This window comes from Ranitomeya variabilis, chromosome 2 (genome assembly GCF_051348905.1).
Source record: "Ranitomeya variabilis isolate aRanVar5 chromosome 2, aRanVar5.hap1, whole genome shotgun sequence".
NCBI classification, from domain to species: domain Eukaryota; kingdom Metazoa; phylum Chordata; class Amphibia; order Anura; family Dendrobatidae; genus Ranitomeya; species Ranitomeya variabilis.
Genome location: NC_135233.1, coordinates 718,413,102 through 718,441,020, shown reverse-complemented (window position 1 = coordinate 718,441,020; position 27,919 = coordinate 718,413,102). Strand labels below are relative to the sequence as shown.

General features: G+C 45.4%; 1 protein-coding gene across 1 annotated transcript in view; it reads left to right on the top strand.

Annotated features, from left to right (window-relative positions):
• LOC143803933 (amine sulfotransferase-like) overlaps positions 1–27,919 on the top strand; it is a 201,070-nt gene that overhangs the window by 128,336 nt on the left and 44,815 nt on the right. The window contains exon 5 of the mRNA XM_077281691.1: positions 25,278–25,458. Coding sequence (XP_077137806.1) covers positions 25,278–25,458 — 181 coding nt within the window. The remainder of the gene's footprint in view (positions 1–25,277; positions 25,459–27,919) is intronic.

The following is a 27,919-nucleotide window of genomic DNA, read 5'->3' as shown; positions in this document are numbered from 1 at the left end:
TATAGATTTAATTCCGGGTAGTAAATACCCAAAGGGTCGTTTATTTAATCTGTCTGTGCCTGAACATGCTGCTATGCGAGAATATATAAAGGAGTCCTTGGAAAGGGGACATATTCGTCCATCGTCATCTCCCTTAGGAGCCGGTTTTTTCTTTGTGTCAAAAAAAGACGGCTCTTTGAGACCATGTATTGATTATCGGCTTTTGAATAAAATCACGGTTAAATATCAATACCCATTGCCGTTGCTGACTGATTTGTTTGCTCGCATAAAGGGGGCCAAGTGGTTCTCTAAGATTGATCTCCGTGGGGCGTATAATTTGGTGCGGATCAGGCAGGGGGATGAGTGGAAAACCGCATTTAATACGCCCGAGGGCCACTTTGAGTATTTGGTGATGCCTTTTGGTCTTTCTAATGCCCCTTCAGTCTTCCAGTCCTTTATGCATGATATTTTCCGCGATTTTTTGGATAAATTTATGATAGTGTATCTGGATGATATTCTGATTTTTTCGGATGACTGGGACTCTCATGTCCAGCAAGTTAAGAGGGTTTTTCAGGTTTTGCGGTCTAATTCTCTGTGTGTCAAGGGTTCTAAGTGCGTATTTGGGGTTCAGAGAATTTCCTTTTTGGGATATATTTTTTCTCCCTCTTCCATTGAGATGGATCCTGTCAAGGTTCAAGCTATTTGTGATTGGACGCAGCCCTCTTCTCTTAAAAGTCTTCAGAAATTTTTGGGCTTTGCCAACTTTTATCGTCGATTTTTTTCTGGTTTTTCGGATGTCGTTAAGCCATTGACCGATTTGACTAGACAGGGTGCTGATGTTGCTAATTGGTCCCCTGATGCTGTGGAGGCCTTTCAGGAGCTTAAGCGCCGTTTTTCTTCTGCCCCTGTGTTGCGTCAGCCTGATGTGGCTCTTCCTTTTCAGGTTGAGGTCGACGCTTCTGAGATCGGAGCTGGGGCAGTGTTGTCGCAGAAAAGTTCTGACTGCTCCGTGATGAGGCCTTGTGCCTTCTTTTCCCGTAAATTTTCGCCCGCTGAGCGGAATTATGATGTTGGGAATCGGGAGCTTTTGGCCATGAAGTGGGCGTTTGAGGAGTGGCGCCATTGGCTTGAGGGGGCCAGACATCAGGTGGTGGTATTGACTGACCACAAAAATTTGATTTATCTTGAGACCGCCAGGCGCCTGAATCCTAGACAGGCGCGCTGGTCATTATTTTTTTCTCGGTTTAATTTTGTGGTGTCATACCTACCGGGTTCTAAGAATGTTAAGGCGGATGCCCTTTCTAGGAGTTTTGAGCCTGATTCACCCGGCAACTCTGAGCCCACAGGTATCCTTAAGGATGGAGTTATTTTGTCAGCCGTTTCTCCAGACCTGCGGCGGGCCTTGCAGGAGTTTCAGGTGGATAGACCGGATCGTTGTCCGCCTGATAGGCTGTTTGTTCCTGATGATTGGACCAGTAGAGTCATCTCTGAGGTGCATTCTTCTGCATTGGCAGGTCATCCTGGAATTTTTGGTACCAGGGATTTGGTGGCAAGATCCTTCTGGTGGCCTTCCCTGTCACGAGATGTGCGAGGCTTTGTGCAGTCTTGTGACGTTTGTGCTCGGGCCAAGCCTTGTTGTTCTCGGGCTAGTGGATTATTGTTGCCCTTGCCTATTCCTAAGAGGCCTTGGACGCACATCTCGATGGATTTTATTTCAGATCTGCCTGTTTCCCAGAAGATGTCTGTCATCTGGGTGGTGTGTGACCGTTTTTCTAAGATGGTCCATTTGGTTCCCCTGCCCAAATTGCCTTCTTCTTCCGAGTTGGTTCCCCTGTTTTTTCAAAATGTTGTTCGTTTGCATGGTATTCCTGAGAATATCGTTTCTGACAGAGGAACCCAATTTGTGTCTAGATTTTGGCGGGCATTCTGTGCTAGGATGGGCATAGATTTGTCTTTTTCGTCTGCTTTTCACCCTCAGACTAATGGCCAGACCGAGCGGACTAATCAGACCCTGGAGACATATCTGAGGTGTTTTGTGTCTGCTGACCAGGATGATTGGGTTGCTTTTTTGCCATTGGCGGAGTTCGCCCTCAATAATCGGGCCAGCTCTGCCACCTTGGTGTCCCCGTTTTTCTGTAATTCGGGGTTCCATCCTCGATTTTCCTCTGGTCAGGTGGAATCCTCGGATTGTCCTGGAGTGGATGCGGTGATGGAGAGATTGCATCATATCTGGGGGCAGGTGATGGACAATTTGAAGTTGTCCCAGGAGAAGACTCAGCTTTTTGCCAACCGTCACCGTCGTGTTGGTCCTCGGCTTTGTGTTGGAGATTTGGTGTGGTTGTCTTCTCGTTTTGTCCCTATGAGGGTCTCATCTCCTAAGTTTAAGCCTCGGTTCATCGGTCCGTATAAAATATTGGAGATTCTTAACCCTGTTTCCTTCCGTTTAGACCTCCCTGCATCCTTTTCTATTCATAACGTTTTTCATCGGTCGTTATTGCGCAGGTATGAGGCACCGGTTGTGCCTTCCGTTGAGCCTCCTGCTCCGGTGTTGGTTGAGGGTGAGTTGGAGTACGTTGTGGAGAAAATCCTAGACTCCCGTGTTTCCAGACGGAGACTCCAGTATCTGGTCAAGTGGAAGGGATACGGCCAGGAGGATAATTCTTGGGTCACTGCATCTGATGTTCATGCCTCCGATCTGGTTCGTGCCTTTCATAGGGCCCATCCTGATCGCCCTGGTGGTTCTGGTGAGGGTTCGGTGCCCCCTCCTTGAGGGGGGGGTACTGTTGTGAATTTGGATTCTGGGCTCCCCCGGTGGCTACTGGTGGAATTGAACTTGTGTCATCATCCTTCCTGTTCACCTGTTCTCATCAGATCTGGGTGTCGCTATATAACCTGGCTTCTCTGTTAGTTGCTTGCCGGTCAACAATGTTATCAGAAGCCTCTCTGTGCTTGTTCCTGCTCCCAGACATCTACTAGATAAGTTGGACTTTCGTCCTTGTTTGTTTTTGTTTTTTGGTTCCAGTTCACAGCTGCAGTTTCGTTACTGTGTCTGGAAAGCTCTTGTTGATCAGGAATTGCCACTCTGGTATTATGAGTTAATGCCAGAGTCCTAAAGTAATTTCTGGATGGTGTTTTGTTAGGGTTTTCTACTGACCATGAAAGTGTGCTTTCTGTCTTCTGCTATCTAGAAAGCGGACCTCAAATTTGCTAAAACTATTTTCCTGCTGCGTTTGTTATTTCATCTAAAATCACCGCCAATATATGTGGGGGGCCTCTGTCTCCTTTTTGGGCATTTCTCTAGAGGTGAGTCAGGTCTTATATTTCCCTCTGCTAGCATTATTTAGTTCTCTGGCCGGCGCTGGGCATATAGGGATAAAAAGTAGGACATGCTACCTGGCTACTTCTAGTTGTGCGGTAAGGTTTAGTTCATGGTCAGTACAGTTACCATCTTCCAAGAGCTTGTTCCTATATAGGCTTATGCTAGTTCTCTGGCCATGGAGATCATGACAGACCTCCCAAGCTGCATGCACCTATGCAGGTGGTGTGTGCACACCTGCTAATACTGAATAAATGCTATCAACTACAAACTAAGATGCCGCGCTATAAGGGGATGCTGCTAGTTTGTATCTGCAACACAAATCATGCAATAAACAAATCCTAGGGTATGTTACCTTGTGGCTGTAACTGATGTGTCCCCGTGAAGGCAGTGGGCTAATATGATGACCCTGCCCTCCGTGCTGTTGAGAACAGCATTACTCAGACCACACGAGCCAGGGAGCGTCCTCCCGGTCTGTAGAAACCCCCTGCGCGCACGCTGCTGAAAGTGCCGGCAAGCCATCCCGGCCGATGGCGCCGCCGTGCAGTAGCGTGGTGTGCGGGGGGCATGGCTAAAGTGGTGACGTCATCTGTCCAATAGACGGACACAAACAAGGGGCCAATCCCAACGCGTTTCGAGGGTACCGTCCCTCTTTCTCAAGGTGTGGCCACCCTGCTCTCCCTCCCTGCTATATAGCCACATTATCAAGCTCTGTGTGTGACAATGGAATGCCCTCCTACATCCAACATCGCCCATAATACCACACACAGTACATCTCCAACCTGTGGACCTTGGTGTTGCTACACAACTGATTATTATGACTCTAACCCAAATGTTAATGCTAGCAATAGACTTCCCTCTCTGTATTTGCCTTTCGTGTTCAACCTAAGAATTTAATAAAACCTCAATATTATATTCTAAATAATATAACAAATTATAAATATGTGCAGAAAAAACTTTTATTATGTGCTATAAAAATCTTACAAAATTCCTAAAAAATCCTAAAAATTTTTTTTTTAAAAATCCCTGTACACTATCCGTTCCTCACCCTATAGATAGATATACAGTTTATACTCTATGTTTTCTAAATAAGTGAAGTCCATGAATGGACTCCAACCCAAAAAATATAAATTGAATAATATGGTCATAAAAATGAACATTACCTAAAATATTTCCTTAATCCAAAATTTAAAAACGTGCCTCATCAGATGATGTTTAAAATATTATTATAAAATTCTTGTAAAAATGTTACACAGTCTACAGGGCATACAACTCAATTTCATAATTCAATCCCTTGGGGGCAAGGCTGTCCAATGTGAAGATCCACTTAGACTCAACTTTTGACATAGTCTTCAAATAGTCGCCTCCCCTCGGATTTTCCCTAACCCTTTGGATCCCACAGAAAGATGTATGGTCGCACGACCGGTTGTGTTTGTCAGCATAATGACGTGACAAAGGATGTCCCAAAAAATCTTTTTTAATATTATCAAGATGTTCTTTTATTCTTTCTTTGAGTCGTCTTTTGGTACGACCAACGTAAAGTTTGTCACATGGGCATCTCACTGTGTATATGACTCCTCTGGAGTGGCAGGAGATGTTGTCTCGAATAGTAAATGATGTAGTCCTATCTGCATTCCAAAATAGAGTTGGGACTGACCGTCTGCTTTTAGTGCGTATGCAGCACGAGCAACTCCCACAAATAGAAAATCCCCCATTTTTGGAATGTTGATGCCCAGATGTAGCCACATTACCCATTCCCATTTTAATAGTCGGGGCTATAATGTTCCCAATGTTCTGAACCCTTCTGTAAATAAACCTCGGGCGGTCGGGCAGCAATTCTCCCACACTCTTATCCTCTTTCAGGACATATTGTACTTCATGTTAGTGGTAACATTTCTTCGATATTACTTGCGCTTATTTATTTATTTATTAAAAAAAACGGAAATATGGCGAAAAATTTTAAAATTTAGCAATTTTCAAAATTTGTATTTTTATGCCCTCAAATCAGAGAGATATGTCACAAAAAATAGTTAATAAATAACATTTCTTATATGTCTAATTAACATCAGCACAATTTTGGAAACAACATTTTTTTTTGTTAGGGAGTTATAAGGGTTAAAAGTTGACCAGCAATTTCTCATTTTTACAACACCATTTTTTTTTTAGGGACCACATCACATTTTAAGTCATTTTGAGGTGTTTATTTGATAGAAAATAACCAAGTGTGACACCATTCTAAAAACTGCCCCCCCTCAAGGTGCTCAACCACATTCAAGAAGTTTATTAACCCTTTACGTGCTTCACAGGAACTGAAACAATGTGGAAGGAAAAAATGAACATTTAACTTTTTTTTTTCAAACATTTTACTTCAGAACCATTTTTTTTATTTTCACAAGTGTAAAAACAGAAATGTAACCATAAATTTTATTGTGCAAATTCTCCTGAAGTAAACACCATATGGAGGGCACCATGTAAAGGACTAAAGTCCAGCAAAATGGGATCGATCCCACAGCGTACGAGACACAATCATAAATACTCAAGAAAAAGAGTACGCTGATAGGGAGACCACCGAATTATATAAACATTTGAACTTTATTATAAAGTGCACACAGACCTACAACACTAATAAAAACACTTAAACACATAAATGCAAAATATACTCTGTATGATGTCAGCTCCCCCTCCCCCCTTTTTTTTGACTTGTATAAACATTTCCTCCAAAAACATTATAACATGCCCAACCTACAGATGCAGCCGGTAGAGTAAGCACCTAACAAGTAAGTGTCAGTCTATCAAATGGATATACCAAGCCATGAAAATACAACGGCCTAGAGGATAAATAAAAGTCCACAGTAAGCATGCATATAAACAATGTGTATATGTAATTAACACCTATGTGCCGAACAGGCAGGAAGACGTTATTGAGGCATACTAATATTGAGCATGACCAATGCAAAACCAGATGGACGGAAAGAAGATAATGAAAAAATACGTTACACAAGGCGGCAAGAGACTGCAGATGGTCAAGTAGTCCTGTGAAGCGTAGCTGGAGCCAAAAGTGTAGTCCAGGAAAGAGGGGAGGGGGGCCAAAGCCCAACGCGTATCGCCACACAAAGGTGGCTTTGACAGGAGCAGAGCAGGTATGTCTCCTGAATACGCCGATACCCCATATGTGGGGGTATACCACTGTTTGGGCGCACCGCAGAGCTTGGAAGAGAAGGAGCGCCGTTTGACTTTTTCAATGCAGAATTGGCTGGAATTGAGATCGGATGCCATGTCACGTTTAGAGAGCCCCTGATGTGCCTACCAGTGGAAATTCTCCATAAGTGACACCATTTTGGAAACTAGACCCCTTAAGGAACCTATCTAGATGTGCGGTGAACACTTTGAGCCCCCAAGTGGTTCACAGAAGTTTATAACGTAGAGCCGTGAAAATAAAAATCACATTTTTTCTACAAAAATGATCTTTTTGCCCCCAAATTTTTATTTTGACAAGGGTAACAGGAGAAATTAGACTACAAAAGTTGTTACGCAATTTCTCCTGAGCACGTCGATACCCCATATGTGGGGGTAAACCACTGTTTGGGTGCACCGCAGAGCTTGGAAGAGAAGGAGTGTCGTTTTACTTTTTCAATGTAGAATTGGCTGGAATTGAGATCAGACACCATGTCGCGTTTGGAGAGCCCCTGATGTGCCTAAACAGTAGAAACCCCCACAAGTGACCCCATTTTGGAAACTAGACCCCTTAAGGAACTTATCTAGATGTGTGGTGAGCACTTTAAACCCCCAAGTGCTTCACAGAAATTTATAACGTAGAGCCCTTTTAAATCCTTTTTTTTTTTCCCTCGAAAATGATATTTTCGCCTGCAATTTTTATTTTCTCAAGGGTTACAGGAGACATTGGACCCCAAAATCTGTTGTCCAATTTGTCCTGAGTACACTGATACCCCATGTGTGGGGCGAACCACTGTTTGGGCGCATGGCAGAGATCGGAAGGGAAGGAGCGCCGTTTTGGAATGCAGACTTTGATAGAATGGTCTGCGGGCATTATGTTTCGTTTGCAGAGACCCTGATGTACCTAAACAGTAGAAACCCCCCACAAGTGACCCCATTTTGGAAACTAGACCCCCCAAGGAACTTATCTAGATGTGTGGTGAGAACTTTGAATGCCCAAGTGCTTCACAGAAGTTTATAATGCAGAGTCGTGAAAATAAAAAATATTTTTTTTTCCACGAAAAATATTTTTTAGCCCCCAAGTTTTTATTTTCACAAGGGTAACAGGAGAAATTGGACCCCAAAAGTTGTTGTCCAATTTATCCCGAGTACGCTGATGCCCCATATGTGGGGGTAAACCACTGTTTGGGCACACGGCAGAGCTCAGAAAGGAGGGAGCACCATTTGACTTTTTGAGCGCAAAATTGGCTGTGGTGTTTACAGACCCCCTGATGTACCTAAACAGTGGAAACCCCCCAATTCTACCTCCAACCCTAACCCCAACACACCGCTAACCCTAATCCCAACCTGATCCATAATCCAAATCACAACCCTAACGATAATCACCTCACAACTAGTGTTGAGCATTCCGATACTGCAAGTATCGGGTATCGGCCGATACTTGCTGTATCGGAATTTCCGATACCGAGATCCGATACTTTTGTGGTATCGGGTATCGGGTATCGCAACAACATTAATGTAATAATGTGTAAAAAAGAGAATTAAAATAAAAAATATCGCTATACTCACCTGTCCGACGCAGCCGGGACCTCAGCGAGGGAACCGGCAGCGTTGTTTGTTTAAATTTCGCGCTTTTACTTGGTTACGTGAAGTCCCGGCTTGTGATTGGTCAGGGCGGCCATGTTGCCGGGACGCGGACCAATCACAGCAAGCCGTGACGAAATTACGTCACGGCTTGCTGTGATTGGTCCGCGTCCCGGCAACATGGCCGCCATTAACCAATCACAAGCCGTGACGTCACGGGAGGCTGGACATGCGCGTATTTTGAAAAGCGCGCGTGTCCAGCCTCCAGTGACGTCCCGGCAACATGGCCGCCATTAACCAATCACAAGCCGTGACGTCACGGGAGGCTGGACATGCGCATATTTTGAAAAGCGCGCGTGTCCAGCCTCCAGTGACGTCCCGGCAACATGGCCGCCATTAACCAATCACAAGCTGTGACGTCACGGGAGGCTGGACATGCGCGTATTTTGAAAAGCGCGCGTGTCCAGCCTCCAGTGACGTCCCGGCAACATGGCCGCCATTAACCAATCACAAGCCGTGAAGTCACGGGAGGCTGGACATGCGCGTATTTTGAAAAGCGCGCGTGTCCAGCCTCCAGTGACGTCCCGGCAACATGGCCGCCATTAACCAATCACAAGCCGGGACGTCACGGGAGGCTGGACATGCGCGTATTTTGAAAAGCGCGCGTGTCCAGCCTCCCGTGACGTCACGGCTTGTGATTGGTCCGCGTCCCGGCAACATGGCCGCCATTAACCAATCACAGCAAGCCGTGACGTAATTTCGTCACGGCTTGCTGTGATTGGTCCGCGTCCCGGCAACATGGCGCCGTGACCAATCATAAGCCGGGACGTCACTGGAGGCTGGACACGCGCGCTTTTCAAAATACGCGCATGTCCAGCCTCCCGTGACGTCACGGCTTGTGATTGGTTAATGGCGGCCATGTTGCCGGGACGCGGACCAATCACAGCAAGCCGTGACGTAATTTCGTCACGGCTTGCTGTGATTGGTCCGCGTCCCGGCAACATGGCCGCCCTGACCAATCACAAGCCGGGACCTCACGTAACCAAGTAAAAGCGCGAATTTTAAACAAACAACGCTGCCGGTTCCCTCGCTGAGGTCCCGGCTGCGTCGGACAGGTGAGTATAGCAATATTTTTTATTTTAATTCTTTCTTTTACACATTAATATGGTTCCCAGGGCCTGAAGGAGAGTTTCCTCTCCTTCAGACCCTGGGAACCATCAGGAATACCGTCCGATACCTGAGTCCCATTGACTTGTATTGGTATCGGGTATCGGTATCGGATTGGATCCGATACTTTGCCGGTATCGGCCGATACTTTCCGATACCGATACTTTCAAGTATCGGACGGTATCGCTCAACACTACTCACAACCCTAACCCCAAAACAACCATAACCCTAAATCCAACACACCCCTAATCCTAATCTCAACCCTAACCTCAAACCTAACCCTAATCCCAATACACCCCTAACCGTAATCCTAACCTTAACCCTAATCCCAAACCTAACCCTAATCCCAAACATAACCCTAATCCAAACCCTAACCCTAATCCCAACTCTACCCTAACTTTAACCGCAACCCTAGCCCTAACTTTAGTGCTAACCCTAGCCCTAAACCTAAATTTAGCCCCAACCCTAACCCTATATTTAGCCCCAACGCTAACCCTAAATTTAGCCCCAACACTAACCTTAAATTTAGCCCCAACCCTAATGCTAACCCTAACCCTAATTTTAGCCCCAATCCTAACCCTAACTTTAGCCCCAACTCTAACCCTAAATTTAGCCCCAACTCCTCTAGCTGCTGGCCGGCAGATCATGGCGGGTGCACTGCGCATGCGCCCCACCGTTTTCTAACCGAAGGAAGAAGCTGGCAGCCAGGAGGGGACACAGGAGGACCCAGGGACACCAGTAAGTATAACAGGGTCCCCAAATCACCCTATTTCTCTGTCCTCTGATGTGCGATCACATCAGAGGACAGAGAATTACACATCGCTTTTTTTTTTTTGCGGACGCCGGTAAACAGTTAATTACCGGCGATCGCAAAACAGGGGTCGGTAAAAACCAACCCCGATCATGTTCTTTGGGGTCTCGGCTACCCCCGGCAGCTGAGACCCCAAAGATCTTCTGGGTGCCGGCCGGCCGGCGGGCGCACTACGCATGCGCCCGCCATTTTTTTGCTGGAACAAGATGGCGGTGCCTATCGGGAGCCACGAGGAGCACCGGGGGAGACAGGTGAGTATCGGGGGGTGATTGGGGACCCCATTTCTCTGTCTTCTGATGTGCGATCACATCGGAGGACAGAGAAATTAAATGGGAAATCACGTTTTTTGGGTTTTTTTGCGACCGCCGGTAAACAGTTAATTACCAGCGATCGCAACCCGGGGTCGGTAAAAAAAACCCCGAATCATGTTCTCTGGGGTCTCGGCTACCCCCGGTAACCGAGACTCCAGAGAAAATCTGACTCTGGGGGGCACTATTCACTTTTTCCACAGCTCCATTAATTAACGGCGCTGTGGTTTAAGTACCCTTAACTGCCACCTTTAAAAGGCGTATCGGCAGTCGTTAAGGGGTTAAACAAGTTTTTCAAGATTTATTTTTATTTGCCCATAGGAATGTAGAAAATAATAAACCAATAATGACCCGAAGTCCAATGCCACCTCTCCAACAACAGGACAGAATAAGTGGTACTGTGTAGTGTGTATATACAGAATAAGGCCACATCCCGACCTTCAGTATTTGGTCAGTATTTTACCTCATTATTTGTAAGCCAAAACCAGGAGTGTAACAACCAGAGAAAAAGTGTAAGGCCGGCGTGACACTTAACGTATTAAAAATCGGTCCGATTTTCTCGGCCGAGAGTCGCACGAGTGTTCTCCATATGGTCATCCGTGTGTAATCCGTTTGCAATGCGATGATGCGATTTCCTCGCTTCTATGTATCCATATTATTATTATTATTATTATTATTATTCATTTTTATAGCGCCATTTATTCCATGGCGCTTTACATGTGAAATACGGGGCAAATATAGACAAACACAATAAACATGAGCAAAAACAAGGCACACGGGTACATAAGGAGGGAGGACCCTGCCCGCGAGGGCTCACAGTCTGCAGGGGATGGGTGATGATACACTAGGAGAGGGTAGAGCTGGTTGTGTGGCGGTTCAGTAGGTTCAGGATCACTGTAGGCTTGTCGGAAGAGGTGAGTCTTCAGGCTCTTTTTGAAAGTTTCTATGGTAGGCGAGAGTCTGATGTGCTGGGGTAGAGAGTTCCAGAGTATGGGGGAAGCACGGGAGAAGTCTTGGATGCGGTTGTGGGAAGAAGAGATGAGGGGGGAGTAGAGAAGGAGGTCTTGAGAGGATCGGAGGTTGCGTGTTGGTAGGTACCGGGAGATCATGTCACAGATGTATGGAGGAGATAGGTTGTGGATGGCTTTGTAGGTCATTGTGAGGGTTTTGAACTGGAGTCTCTGGGTGATAGGAAGCCAGTGAAGGGCTTGGCATAGGGGAGAGGCTGGGGAATAGCGGGGAGACAGGTAGATTAGTCGAGCAGCAGAGTGTAGGATGGATTGGAGTGGTGCCAGAGTGCTAGAGGGGAGTCCAGAGAGTAGGAGGTTGCAGTAGTCGAGGCGGGAGATGATAAGGGCATGCACTAGTGTTTTTGCGGTGTCGCGGTCAAGGAATGCGCGGATCCGGGAAATGTTTTTGAGTTTGAGGCGGCAGGAGGAGACAAGGGCTTGGATATGTGGCTTGAAAGAGAGGGCAGAGTCGAGGATCACCCCGAGGCACCGGGCGTGTGGGACTGGGGAAAGTGAGCAGCCATTGACATTGATGGATAGGTCGGGTGGAGGGGTAGAGTGAGATGGGGGGAAAGATGATGAATTCTGTTTTGTCCATGTTCAGTTGTAGAAAGCGAGCAGAAAAGAAGGCTGAAATAGCAGACAGACAGTGCGGGATTTTGGTAAGTAAGGAGGTGAGGTCAGGTCCGGATAGGTAGATCTGCGTGTCGTCGGCATAGAGATGGTACTGCATACCGTGGGATTCTATGAGCTGTCCCAGACCGAAGGGTCCTAGAACAGAGCCTTGAGGAACACCGACTGACAAGGGGCGAGGTGAGGAGGTGGTGTGGCGGAGGGAGACACTGAATGTCCGATCTGTCAGATATGATGAGATCCAGGAAAGGGCCAAGTCTGTGATGCCAAGAGATGAGAGGATTTGTAGCAGAAGGGAGTGGTCCACAGTGTCAAAGGCAGAAAGACAGGTCCAGGAGAAGGAGGACAGAGTAGTGTCGCTTGCTCCTGGCAGTTAGTAGGTCATTGGTGACTTTAGTTAGGGCAGTTTCAGTTGAGTGATGGGAACGGAAGCCAGATTGTAATCGATCAAAGAGGGAGCAGGAGGAGAGGTGAGAGGACAATTCAAGATGGACGTGTTGCTCCAGCAATTTAGAGGCATAAGGAAGAAGAGATATCGGGTGATAGCTAGACACAGAGGATGGGTCGAGGGAGGGCTTTTTTAGGATGGGTGTGATCTTGGCATGCTTGAAGGATGAGGGGAAGTGTTGTGAATTGTATTTCTTGGCTCCCTCTTGTGATCACTAGCGGTATGACAATTGGATTGCCTTTCTCCAGGTTTGTACCCACCTGGTTCGTTAGGCCTTGGGTGTTCCTATTTAGACTTCCTGGATACTCAGTCTAGTGCCTGGAATCGATGTTGTCAGTCTATGTCTTTTGGCTCTTGTCTCCTGGTCTCCTGCTTTTTGCAAGATAAGCTAAGTCCTGCTTTCCTATTTTTGTTTATTCGCATTACTGCTATTTTGTCCCAGCTTGTTACAATGTGATTTCTGATTTTAGCTGGAAGCTCTAGGGGGCTGATATTCTCCCCCCACACCGTTAGTCGGTGCGGGGGTTCTTGGATATTCAACGTGGATATTTTTGTAGGGTTTTTTGCTGACCGTATAAGTCCTCTTTCTATTTTCTGCTATTAATTAGTGGGCCTCACTTTGCTAAATCTAGTTCATACTTATGTTTGTCTTTTCTTCTTACCTCACCGTTATTATTTGTTGGGGGCTTGTATCATAACTTTGGGGTCCCTTCTCTTGAGGCAAGTGAGGTCTTATTTTCTCTGAAAGGGTTAGTTAGTTCTCCGGCTGGTGCGAGACGTCTAGAATCAACGTAGGTACGTTCCCCGGCTACTGTTAGTTGTTGCGGTAGGATTAGATATACGGTCAGCCAAGTTACCACCTCCGTATGAGCTGATTTTGTGTTTGCAGACTTAGCTGGAACTTCTGCGATCCTCTACCACTAGGATCACAACAGGGAAGACACCTGTTGTGAGTGAGAGGTTGAAAAGGTGCGTTAGGGTTGGGATGAAGACCGTGGAAAGGTTAGGGATGAGGTGGGATGGGAGCGGGTCGAGCGTGCAGGTGGTGAGGTGTGTGTTATGACCCCAATGGCGAGGGTCTCAGAGGAACGTGGAAGTCTGCAGAATACAAAAATCCAGCTCATAGGGCAGTGGTAACTGGGTTGACCATATATCTACTCCTAACGCCAACACTAGAAGTAGCCGGGGATCATTCCTACGTTGATTCTAGATGACACGCGCCAGCCGGAGAATCTAGCTACCCCTAGTAGAGGAAAACAAAGACCTTTCTTGCCTCCAGAGAAGGGGACCCCAAAGCTGGATAGAAGCCCCCCACAAATAATGACGGTGAGGTAAGAGGAAATGACAAACACAGAAATGAACCAGGTTTAGCACAGAGAGGCCCGCTTACTGATAGCAGAATAAAGAAAGGTAACTTATATGGTCAACAAAAACCCTATCAAAATCCACACTGGAAATTCAAGAACCCCCGAACCGTCTAACGGTCCGGGGGGAGAACACCAGCCCCCCTAGAGCTTCCAGCAAAGGTCAGGATATAGATTAGGAACAAGCTGGACAAAAATACAAAACCAAAACACATAGCAAAAAGCAAAAGGCAGACTTAGCTGATATAACTGGAACCAGGATCAGTAGACAAGAGCACAGCAGACTAGCTCTGATAACTACGTTGCCAGGCATTGAACTGAAGGTCCAGGGAGCTTATATAGCAACACCCCTAACTAACGACCCAGGTGCGGATAAAAGGAATGACAGAAAAACCAGAGTCAAAAAACTAGTAACCACTAGAGGGAGCAAAAAGCAAATTCACAACAGGTGTGATCTTGACAGGAGGGTGGAGAGCTGATCTTCTGTCATGGTGGAGAAGCTGGTTTTGGAGGAGCAGGGGTGAGCAGGGGTGAGCAGCTAAGAGGGGCAGTGGGCGCTGTGGGCCAAAGCTTTCTCTGATCGTAACGATCTTCTGTTTAAAGAAAGAGGCAAAGTCTTCAGCAGAAATGAGAGGGGAGGGAGGGGGTGCTGGGGGACGGAGTAGAGAATTGAAAGTGTTGAAAAGCTGTTTAGGGTTGTGAGACAGGGAGGATATGAGAGATGAGAAGTAAGTTTGTTTTGCGGCAGTGAGCGCGGACTTGAAGCTGGCGAGGGACTGCTTGTATGCGGTGAAGTGGTCAGCAGAGCGGTATCGCTTCCATTTCCGCTCAGCGATCCTGGAAGCCCGTCTCAGTTCTTTAGTCAGGCTGGTCAGCCAGGGCTGCCTGTTGATTGTACGAGTTTTGCTATGCATGAGAGGGGCAGCCGAATTGAATGTTGCTGTTATTGTGGCATTATAAAAAGCAGCAGCAGCATCTGTGTCATGAAGGGAGGCTATGTTGGTAAGAGGGAGAAGGGACTCAGAGAGTGATTGTAAGTTGAGATGTTTGAGATTTCTGCGAGGGAGTTCATGGAGTGGGGGTTGCACACTAGGAGAGGAGAGGGAAGAGAATGTCAGTAGGTTGTGGTCAGACAGGGGCAGGGGTGAGTTAGTGAGATTAGTAAGGGAGCAGAGGCGGGTGAAGGCGAGGTCCAGCTTGTGGCCATCTTTGTGAGTGGCCTCAGAGGACCATTGAGTGAGGCCAAAGGAGGCAGTGATAAAAGTTTAGAGGCAGCTGAGGTGGAAGTGTCAATCGGGATGTTGAAATCACCCATGATGATAGTGGGGATGTCAACAGAGAGGAAATGAAGTAGCCATGTGGTGAAGTGGTCGAGAAAGGTGGAAATGGCTAGTTCTGGGGGGCGGTAGATGACAGCCAGCTGGAGGTTGGAGGGGGAATAGATGCGGATGGAGTGCACCTCAAATGAGGGAAGAGTAGCGGAGGGTGGTAGCGGGATTGGAGTGAAGGAGCAGGTGTCGGACAGGAGCAAGCCAACTCCTCCACCACGTTTGTTGGTGGAGCGAGAGGTGTGAGAGGTGGAGACCGCCGTAGGAAAGCGCAGCTGGAGAGGCTGAGTCAAAGGGGGTGAGCCAGGTTTCCGTGATGCCAAGGAAGGAGAGTTTGTTGGTGATGAAGAGGTCATGGATAAATGGCAGTTTGTTGGAGCATGCGTTCCATAGTGCTCCGGGTAAGGGGACTGGGGGAATGGGGGCTGGATGAATGGGTATGAGGTTGTCATGGTTGGGAAAACGTGCGGAGGATCGAGGTAGGGGGTTAGAAATGAGTGTGGCGATGTGTTGGGGTGGGCCGGGATTTGGGGATACATCACCGGCAATGAGGAGTAGCAGACAGAGCTTTAGAAGGTGGGTGCAGGATAGGACATGATGCGGCCGTGTGTGTCTGGAGAAAAAGGATTGTATATGGAGGAACAGTTCTGAGGAGAAGGTGAGATGGCTGGGGAGGATGGAGGAAGAAATGACTAGTTCCTTACAAGGTGGAGGGATTGCAGGAGATTGTAAGAAGGAAAGTAGTATGGGGGTGAATGAGAAAAGAAACCGAAACATTGTAGAGGTTGGTGTTCTGTTACCTTCCAGTCAATTCCAGTCCAATTCAGTCTAATTCAAATTCATAATTAAAAAGATGTAATTTAAAAGATGGAGGTTAAAAGATGGAATGCAGCAGACTGCGTCTGTAGCAGATGCCTGCATGTGAATATATCCCCAGTTAAGGGCAATCAGGTGTGAATGAGGGGGAGGCTGGGTATGGGAGACCAGATGTAGCGAGTTAAGCAGAGGTCCTGTTATGACCCCAATGGCAGAGGGTCTCAGGAATAATGCTAAGTCTGTAAATACAGAAAACCAGCTCATAGGGCAGTGGTAACTGGGCTGACCATATAACTAATCCTAGCACCACAAATACCAGCAGCCGAGGAACGTTCCTACGTTGATCCTAGACGTCTCGCGCCAGCCGGAGAGCTAACTACCCCTAGAAGGGAAAATAAAGACCTTTCTTGCCTCCAGAGGAAATACCCCAAAAGTTGGATAGAAGCCCCCCACAAATAATAACGGTGAGGTAAGAGGAAAAGACAAACATAAGAATGAGCTAGGTATTTAGCAAAGAGAGGCCCACTAGCTAATAGCAGAATATAGAAAGATAACTTATATGGTCAGCAAAAACCCTGTCAAAAATATCCACACTGGAAATTCAAGAACCCCCAAACCGTCTAACGGCCCGGGGGGAGAACACCAGCCCCCTAGAGCTTCCAGCAAGGTCAGGAATCACATTTAGTACAAGCTGGACAAAAATGATAGCAAACAAATAACCCAAAAAAAACAAAGAAGCAAGACTTAGCTTAATTTTGCACGAACCAGGACCAGCAAACAGGAGCAAACAGAATGTGTCTGATAACACCGATGCCAGGCACTGGACTAAGGTTCCAGGAGGTTTATATAGCAACACCCCTGAAGTAACAACCCAGCTGGGTGCAGACTGAGGGAAGGAAATCCCAGAGTCATAACACTAGTAACCACAAGAGGGAGCCAAAAAAGTCTAATTCACAACAAGGTCCTAAAGAGAGGGAGGGGTTGGAGTGACCACTCAGAGAGATGCCAGAATAACACAATGAGATATATGAAACAGGTCATGGAAACAGGCTGATAGGTAAGAAAGCATCTGTATGCAATCCGTATGCAATGCGATTTTAACATGAGCTTTTACATACAGCAGTTCTCTGTCATTTGCACAAATGCACTTTTTCCCGCGGTCCAGAGTTCACTGCAGTTCAGGCTGTGAGGGAGTGCAGCTTCAGTGACATCACCGCTAGTCACTGAAGCTGCACTCAGCAGCTCATTCACCAGTGGTTTTCAGCCGGGACAGTCGCATCTTGGCACTGTCCAGGTTGAAAACTGTATATCCCCCAGATATGCATTAATACGTGGGACACAACGACGGACAGGTATGGGTTTATTGTTGGTTTATTATTTTACTTTTATTACAGGAGATTGAGGGCTTCGTAGAAATTAGGTGTGGTTGTATTCAATTAAGAATATTAAAGGAGTCTGTCAAAAGTGACATCAACCCCCACAACTATTACCCCACTTGCCACCACTACAGGGCAAGTGGGAAGAGCAAGGCTAAGTGCCAGAATTGGTGCATCATAGAGATGCGACTTTTCTGAGGCAGCTGAGACCTGATGCTTTTAGCCAGATGCGCCTTTTCTGAGGTGGCTGATTGCTGATGTTTTTAGCCAGGGGCGGCAAATATGCATGGCCCTTTTGCTAGGGTATTAATATCAGCCCACATCTGTCTGCATAGCCTTTGCTGGTTATTAATTCTAGGGGGAGCCCAGGTCATTTTTTGGGGGGCTCCCCTATTTTAATAGCCAGTAAAGGCTAAGTATACAGCTGTGAGCTGATATTAATAGCCTGAGAAGCTCCATGGGTATTACCCCCTTCCCAGGCTATAAACATCTGGCCCCAGTCACTGGCTTTCCCTCTGCTGGTTGCAAAAATTGAGTGGGAGCCCACGCCCTTTTTTCTGTAAAATAATCTTTTATTAATTAAATACATGTCCGGTAATTTGCACACACACTGTACTAATTGTTTTTGTCACTGACATCTATATATCTACCTATTATATTTGTATTTACTGTATGTAATCCATCTCTTCTATCCTGTTGGCTCCTGCAATGATTTTACAGAAGCTGTCAGATGTATTACCGGCTTTTCTTCTATGTTTTTGTGCAATATAAATACATATATATATACACTCACCGGCCACTTTATTAGGTACACCTGTCCAACTTCTTGTTAACACTTAATTTCTAATCAGCCAATCACATGGCGGCAACTCAGTGCATTTAGGCATGTAGACATGGTCAAGACAATCTCCTGCAGTTCAAACCGAGCATCAGTATGGGGAAGAAAGGTGATTTGAGTGCCTTTGAACGTGGCATGATTGTTGGTGCCAGAAGGGCTGGTCTGAGTATTTCAGAAACTGCTGATCTACTGGGATTTTCACGCACAACCATCTCTAGGGTTTACAGAGAATGGTCCGAAAAAGAAAAAAAAATCCAGAGAGCGGCAGTTCTGTGGGCGGAAATGCCTTGTTGATGCCAGAGGTCAGAGGAGAATGGGCAGACTGGTTCGAGCTGATAGAAAGGCAACAGTGACTCAAATCGCCACCCGTTACAACCAAGGTAGGCCTAAGAGCATCTCTGAACGCACAGTGCGTCAAACTTTGAGGCAGATGGGCTACAGCAGCAGAAGACCACACCGGGTACCACTCCTTTCAGCTAAGAACAGGAAACTGAGGCTACAATTTGTACAAGCTCATCGAAATTGGACAGTAGAAGATTGGAAAAACGTTGCTTGGTCTGATGAGTCTCGATTTCTGCTGCGACATTCGGATGGTAGGGTCAGAATTTGGCGTAAACAACATGAAAGCATGGATCCATCCTGCCTTGTATGGAGCATCTTTGGGATGTGCAGCCGACAAATCTGCGGCAACTGTGTGATGCCATCATGTCAATATGGACCAAAATCTCTGAGGAATGCTTCCAGCACCTTGTTGAATCTATGCCACGAAGAATTGAGGCAGTTCTGAAGGCAAAAGGGGGTCCAACCCGTTACTAGCATGGTGTACCTAATAAAGTGGCCGGTGAGTGTATATGTGTGTGTTACTGACATGTGTATATATATACACTGCTCAAAAAAATAAAGCGAACACTTAAACAACAGAATATAACTCCAAGTAAGTCAAACTTCTGTGAAATGAAACGGTCCACTTAGTAAGCAACACTGTTTGACAATTAATTTCACATGCTGTTGTGGAAATGGAATAGAAAACAGATGGAAATTATTGCCAATTATCAAGACACACTCAATAAAGGAGTGGTTCTGCAGGTGGGGACCACAGACCACATCTCAGTACCAATGCTTTCTGGCTGATATTTAGGTCACTTTTGAATGTTGGTTGTGCTTTCACACTCGTGGTAGCATGAGACGGACTCTACAACCCACACAAGTGGCTCAGGTAGTGCAGCTCATCCAGGATGGCACATGAATGCGAGCTGTGGCAAGAAGGTTTGCTGTGTCTTTCAGCGTAGTTTCCAGAGGCTGGAAGCACCACCAGGAGACGTGGAGGGGGCCGTAGGAGGGCAACAACCCAGCAGCAGCACCGCTACCTCAGCCTTTGTGCAAGGAAGAACAGGAGGAGCACTGCCAGAGCCCTGCAAAATTACCTCCAGCAGGTCACAAATGTGCATGTGTCTGCACAAATGGTTAGAAACTGACTCCATAAGGATGGCCTGAGTGCCCGACATCCACAGATGGGGGTTGTGCTCACAACCCAGCACCGTGCAGGCTGATTGGCATTTGCCACAGAACACCAGGATTGGCAAATTCGCCACTGGCGCCCTGTGCTCTTCACAGATGAAAGCAGGTTCACACTGAGCACATGTGACAGAGTCTCAAGACGCCATGAAGAGCGATCTGCTGCCTGCAACATCCTTCAGCATGATCGGTTTGGCAGTGAGTCAGTAATGTTGTGGGGTGGCATTTCTTTGGAGGGCTGCACAGAAGTAGCTTGACTGCCATTAGGTACAGAGATGACATCCTCAGACCCCTTGTGAGACCATATGCTGATGTGGTTGGCCCTGGGTTCCTCCTAATGCAGGACAATGCCAGACCTCATGTGGCTGAAGTGTGTCAGCAGTTCCTGCAAGATGAAGGCATTGAAGCTATAGACTGGCCCGTCCGTTCCCCAGACCTGAATTCGATTGAACACATCTGGGACAACATGTCTCAGACTATCCACCAACTTCATGTTGCACCACAGACTGTCCAGGAGTTGGATACTTTAGTCCAGGTCTGGGAGGAGATCCCTCAGGAGACCAACCGCCGCCTCATCAGGAGCAGGCCCAGACATTGCAGGGAGATCATACAGGCACATGGAGGCAACACAGACACAACTGAACATCATTTCCCTGACTTGAGGCATTTCCACTGAAGTTGGATCAGCCTGTAATTTGATTTTCCACTTTGATTTTGAGTATCATTCCAAATCCAGACCTCCATGGGATATTCATTTTGATGTACATTGATCATTTTTATGTTTTATTGATCTCAACACATTCCACTATGTAATGAATAAAGATTTGCAACTGAAATAGTTCCTTCAGTGATATCTAGGATGTGGTGTTTTAGTGTTCCCTTTATTTTTTTTAGCAGTGTGTACATATCTATCTATCTATCTATCTATCTATCTATATATATATATATATATATATATATATATATATATATATATATATACAGTAATATACATATGACGTTCATCTTTCGTAGTCGAAGATGACCATGACTTCACGGTATTAGCAGCTGCACATGCTCCTGAGGTGATCCTGCCCCGCAAACCTGGACGATCCAGGGCGAGCTCTTTCCATTCATTGGTGTTGACTTCCAGGTTTTTAGAGACACCTTATAGCGCTTCTTCTGCCCCCTACTGCTCGCTTTCATGGGCACAGTTCTCTGTACAGCAGTTGTTTAGGTAGTCAGCTGTCAGGCATTCTGACCACATGTCCAGCCCACCTGGCATGGTCTTTCAGCAGGAGAATGTAAATGCTGCAGAGCCCAGTTTGTTCCAGAATTGCCATGTCTGGGACATTGTCTTGCCACATGATGTGGAGGAGTCTGCGGAGGCAACTCATGTGAAAATGTTTAAGCTGTTTAGTATGCCGGCTGTAGACTGCCCAGGTCTCGCTAGCATAGAGAAGTGTGATGAGGACCACCGCGCAGTAAACCTTCAGCTTGGTGGTAAAGCTGAGTCCCCTTCATTCCCTGATGTTCTTATGCAGTCTCCCGAAGACAGCACTGGCTTTGGCAATTCTGTTATTAACCTCCACGTCTATTGTTTCTTCACGGAAAGTGTGCTGCCTAAGTAGGCTACTTTTGAGGTTTTGCTCCTTCACCGTGAGACGTGGCTCCTTGTATAGTTTCCCTGGAATAGGTTGATACATGACTTTGGTTTTTCTAATGTTGATGGAGGCCAAAGCTGTTTCATGGTGCATCTGCTGTTCCGTGCTAGCATTAAATGCACAGTCATCAGCAAATAATAATTCATGGATAACAGTCTCATGCACTTTCGGAACCGCCTTCAGGCGTTTTGGGTTGAATAGCTTGCCATCCATCCTGTATCTAACCTGGATTACATCTTCACAGTTGTTAAAGCATCGCTTAACATTGCAGAGAATAACATACTGAAGAGGGTTGGAGCAAGCACACAGCCTTGTTTTAAACCGTTTGTTACTGGGAAAGCCTCAGATTCGTCTCCATCGTTCAGAACCTTCACCATCATGCCATCATGACACTGCCGGATGATTGAGATGAACTTGCTTGGGCAGCCGAATTTTGCCATGATCTTCCACATGCCGTCTCTACTGACTGTGTCGAAAGCCTTGGTGAAATCAACAAACGTTACATAAAGGTTACGATTTTGCTCCTGGCACTTTTCCTGAAGTTGACGTGCTGCAAAGACCATATCTACTGTTCCACGTTTATCACGGAAACCACATTGGTCTTCGGGTAATAGGCCATGCTCAAGGTGATGTAAAAGGCAGTTGAGCAAGAGGCGAGCCAATATCTTTCCTGCAGTGGACAGAAGGGAGATGCCTCGATGGTTGTCACAAGATTGGCTATTACCTTTCCTCTTGTATATGTGAATTATGCTGGTATCTTTCATCTGTTGCGGAACCTGTTCCTTTTTCCACATATACTGGAATAGTTTAGTCACCGTTTGCATCACAGCAGGGCCGCCAGCTTTATATACCTCGGCAGGCATAGCATCATTTCTTGGTGCTTTTCCACAAGAAAGTTGTTTTACTGCTTTCCTGACTTCATCTTCACTTGGAAGAACATCAAGGTCCTTGTTGATTTCTGCCTGGGGCAAGCGAGCAATAGCCTCAGTGACATTGGCAGGGCGATTACGAATATTATTAAAGAGCTCAGCCCACCGTTCCAGAATTTGTTTCTTTTCTGCTTCCATCTGCATTAAGCAGAGATGAAGAGCTTGATGACTGGGTCCATATATAGCTTTGAGCGCATCGTAGAAGCGTTTCTGGTCATGAGTATCTGCATAGCCCTGAATTTCATCAGCCTTCTTGCTAAACCAGTTATCCTGCATCTCACGAAGCTTGATCTGTACCTTTCTTTTTATGTTGGTAAAGGCTTCTTTCTTAGCTTATGATGTGGGGTCATTTTGATACACATTGTACTGCTGATGTTTCTCTTCTAGGAGTGTCTTTATTTCCTCGACATTTTCATCGAACCAATCTTGATTATTTATGGCTACCGATGCGAGATACTCCAGAGCAGTATTATAAACAGCATCTCTCAGAATCATCCACTGTTCCTCAACGCCGGTCTCCTCTACATGCAGAATATTTAACAGTCTGCCATCAAGGTCATTGGCAAATTCCCATGCAATTCTTTTATTTTGCAACTTATAGACATTCAGCCTCCTTGTAGTTTTCTGCCCTTGGGGTCTCCTCGCAGGCAGGATGTGGAGCCTGCACTTAGACACAATGAGGCGATGGTCAGTCCAGCAGTCTGCAGCGCACATGGCCCTTGTCACTCTAAAGTCCATCTCATCCTTTTCCTGGCAATGATATAATCAATCAGATGCCAATGCCTCGAGCATGGGTGCATCCATGATGTCTTCTTGTGTGCGGGTAAGCAGAATAGGGTGTTGGTGATGAGGTCATGTATTGCACACATCTTGAGGAGCAGCAGGCCATTACTGTTACACTTGCCAGTGCCGTGTCTCCCAATGACCCCTTGCCAGTTTTGATGGTCTGTTCCCACTCTGGCATTAAAGTCTCCAAGTATAATGAGCTTGTCTGCATGTGGGATTGCTGAAATAAGTGTGTCAAGTTCATCATAGAACTTATGGCAAGAACTAGGTGAGACAACTGGAGATAGGTCAGGGTGCAGTGGATGGCCAGCAGTGTCCTATATGTGCCTCGCTGCGCCCTCTCAGAGCTTCAAAACGCAGTGCTGGGAATCGTTTGTCTGTCTGTTCAATCTTGAATGGTTTCTTCCGCACAGTCTGCCATATCCAGTTTTCACATGCAAGGGTAGGCAAACCCTTGAAAATCACCGTAGGTCTCAAAGAAACCCAACAGCTACCCTCACCTGGTTTGGTCCACCTGCCGAGGCGGTGTTCCGGGGTGTACCCGCTGCCGCATGCTAGCAACTGCTTGGAGGTACAGGTGAGAGTTGAGCATCAGATGAGGACCAAAGATGGAAGAGCTGTCCAGAAAGGACAGGGCAAGCCCTCCACCAGAGGTGCTACCTCTATCTAGATACCCCATACACCCCATATACATATAGATATATACATATATAGAGGTATAATATACACACATATAATTAGAGCAGATATTGAGATTTACTCCATGCATACAAGACAAGAGAAGTGTACATAGCTCCACAATGTTTGCTACAATCAATTATATACACAGCTCCACACTTTATACTGTGTTAAGGATTATAGAGTGGAGCTGTGTATATACTGTGCTATATAATGTAGAGATATGGCAGTGTATAAAGTGTGAATTCCACACTATATACTATACACAGAGCATCACAATATATAAACATCTGTAGACTTTATACTATATTTGCACAATCCTACATTATACACTATATTAAGACAGCATTATACTATATTATTCTGCATAATCACATAGGAGACACACATACAGTATATATCATATAGGCGAACTTTACTCCTGTCTCCTTGTCAACTGAAGCATCCATCATCCCTTCTGGCTTGACTAGCAATGGGTCAAAGCTGGCGGAGCAATGAAGTTATTTAATCGCAACTCCTGACATGTCCGGCATGGCTCTGCCTCCAACAAGCTGCAGGCTAAAAGTAGCATGCGGCCTTTCTGAGAAAGTTGCGGAGCAGCTAGCTGACGACACAATTGTTACAAGATTTACTGTCCAATGCGGCAAAATACTCATCCCACCTCCTACATATTTTATATCTCTTATGTAAGTGAAATCAACTCTCTTCAACTGCCTTTTAAACTACAAATAGTAAGATATGTTAGCAAGCCCTCAGGAGAAAAAAACAGCACAACCTAAGTTTGATGTACAAAAGAATGATTTCTCCTTTATTAAATGTACTGGCAAGGGGTTTATACTGTCACACACAAAGAAAACTTACTGCTGAAAGGTAAAATACTCCACCCTGGCTTCAATTACAATAATCATCCAATAGTGTGAACAGAAATGTGAAACTTAGGCTTCTTTCACACTAGCGTCGGGCTCGGTCCGTCGCAGTGCGTCGGGCCGAGGTCACCGACCCTAGCGTTGTCTCCGCCGCACAACGGGGGCAGCGGATGCATTTTTCCAGCGCATCCGCTGCCCCATTGTGAGGTGAGGGGAAGTGCGGGGAGGTGGGGGCAGAGTTCCGGCCGCGCATGCGCAGTCGGAAAAAGCGGATCGTCGGGAGCAAAAAACGTTATATGTAACGTTTTTTGGTCTCGACGGTCCGCCACAACACGGCGCAACCGTCGCATGACGGTTGCGACATTTGGCAATGCGTCGCAAATGCGTCGCTAATGTTAGTCAATGCTGAAAAAACGCATCCTGCAAGCACTTTTGCAGGATGCGTTTTTTCGGCAAAACGACGCATTTGCGACGTATTGCAGTTAACGCTAGTGTGAAAGTAGCCTTACCTACACAGCAGGTTTATCTAATTGATCACCTGAAACAAGAGTCATGATTAAGCATAGATACACATTCACAATGGAGTATATTCTCTCACACATACATGAGATTAAGGATGGCTTATGCTACAATCCTAATGAAAATATATCCAGTTAAATTAACTATTCTCTCTTTATGTATTCTTGAAACTTTTCTTTTTCATTTCAGGACCTTAGATCTGCTGTGCTGAAAATATGTAAATTTGTAGACAAAAGTCTTGATGAGAAAGCAGTTGACGTTGTAGTGGAAAAAGCAACGTTTAGAAGCATGAAAGATGATCCAGATGCCAATTATGCATTTTACCCAACTGAGCTTATAGAAGCCAGTGAAAATGGATTTCTTCGTAAAGGTAAAGGGGTTAATATTTATCTAAACTCTGTAATTAACATCTATATGCATTCCCGTTTATATACAACTTTACTTTTAAAGATTTATGTACATACCGTTTTTCTGTAACATAAAATGTTTTCGTATAAGATACATAAAATTATATTGCCTTGGAACTCAAATCCAAATATTTTACTTCTTTGAAAGGACTAAGGGTATGTGCACACGTTGCGGATTTGGCTGCGGATCTGCAGCGGATTTGACGCTGCGGATTCGCAGCAGTTTTCCATGCGGTTTACAGTACCATGTAAACCTAAGGAAAACCAAATCCGCAGTGCACATGCTGTGGAAAATACCGCGGTTTATTTTCCACAGGTGTAAAAACGCATGTGAAAACCGCACAAAACCCGCAATAATTCTGCAGGTAATCCGCAAGTAAAACGCCTGTGGATTTTTCAGAATCTGCACCGAAAAATCTGCACACGAATCCGCAACGTGTGTAACATACCCTAAATATTTGTAGAAAAAAAAAAATTGGAACTAGCTTTCCTTATGATGACCTGCTGATGGCAATGAGTGAATCTTTTGAATTTTGTATTCGCCAGCTTTGCCTATTTTTTAACTTCTTGACCCTGGGTATTTTCATTTTTTCGTTTTCGTTTTTCGCTCCTCTCCTTCCCAGAGCCATAACTTTTTTACTTTTCTGTCAATATGGCCATGTGAGGGCTTATTTTTTGCGGGACAAGTTGTACTTTTGAAACACATCATTGGTTTTAGCATGTCGTGTACTAGGAAACGGGAAAAAAATTCCATGTGCGGTGAAATTGCAGAAAAAGTGCAATCCCACACTGGTTTTTTGTTTGGCTTTTTTGCTAGGTTCACTAAATGCTAAAACTGACCTGCTATTTTGACTCTCCATGTCATTTTGAGTTCATAGACACCAAACATGTATAGGTTCTTTTTTATCTAAGTGGTAAAAAAAATTCCAAACTTTGCCAAAAATAAATAAATTGCGCAATATTCCGATCCCAGTAGTGTCTCCATTTTTCGTGATCTCGGGTTAGGTGAGGGCTTATTTTTTGCATGCTGAGCTGTCGTTTTTAATGATACCATTTTGGTGCAGGTACGTTATTTTGATCGCTCGTTATTGCATTTTAATACAATGTCGCGACGACCAAAAAAGTAATTCTGGCGCTTCAAATTTTCAATTTCTCGCTAGGCTGTTTAGCGATCAGGTTAATCCTTTTTTTCATTGATAGATCGGGCGATTCTGAAGGTGGTGATACCAAATATGTGTATATTTGATTTTTTTATTGTTTTGTTTTGAATGGGGCGAAAGGGAGGTGATTTAAGCTCTTATATAGTTTTAATTTTTTTCATATTTTTTAAAACTTTTTTTGCTTTTGCCATGCTTCAATAGCCTCCATGGGAGGCTAGAAGCAGGCACAACTCGAGTGCCTCTGCTACATAGAGGCAATGCTCAGATGGTGAAATGCACCCTCGCAGACAGAAATGTTGTCAAGGAATGGGTGATATTGTCTGTGACATGCTGGTGTAGCGCAGGCACAGCTTTCTTAGCAAAGTAATGATGACTGGGTAATTGGTACTGGAGGACTGTGATGGCCATCAGCTTTCAGAAACCATCTGTATCTCCCAGGCGAAAAGGCAGCATTTCCGTGGCCAACAAATTGGAGATGGTGGAGTTCAACCTCTTAGCTTTGTCACTAGTGTTGAGCGATACCTTCCGATATCGGAAAGTATCGGTATCGGAAAGTATCGGCCGATACCGTCAAAGTATCGGATCTAATCCGATACCGATCCCCGATCCCAATGCAAGTCAATGGGACAAAAATATTGTAATTAAAATAAACCCTTTCTTTCCTTGTAGGTTCATTCTACATGAAGGAAAACGACTAAGAATAATGTAGGATGTATTGGGGGACATGGCGGAGACATTAAAGTCACAGAGGTTTAGCCCCATCAAAAAGAATAGCAGGAATTTTAATTTTTTTATGACGTTCGGCATTAGAAAGATTTTGACTATGTTAATTTTTTTTTTATTTTGTCAGATATTGATGTTTCACTACTTCCACGCCCTTCACCTTCTTTTTTACTTCTCCCACACTTTCTTCTTCATTATCCTCATCATCAGCTTCTTTGACATCAACTTCTTCACCTTATTCATCTTCTTCTTCATCTTCTACCTATTATTTTTTTTGTTACATTGTTCATATTCTTTTTATTTTACTATTATCTTCTTCATATTCAACTTCTTCATCATATTCTTATTTGTGACAGGCATTCCCGTAGTTGTTATCTATAAAAGTTTGAAGATTACACCTTCCGTTCTGCCTGTCACAAAAGAGTTACATTTGTCCGCGTTCAGTTTGGCCTGCAGCATCAGGCTTTATTCCAGGGGCACCACGAGGAGGAACGGACTCACCCCCATACACTGCTTAGTCTTCTTCTGCTTATAATTTAGA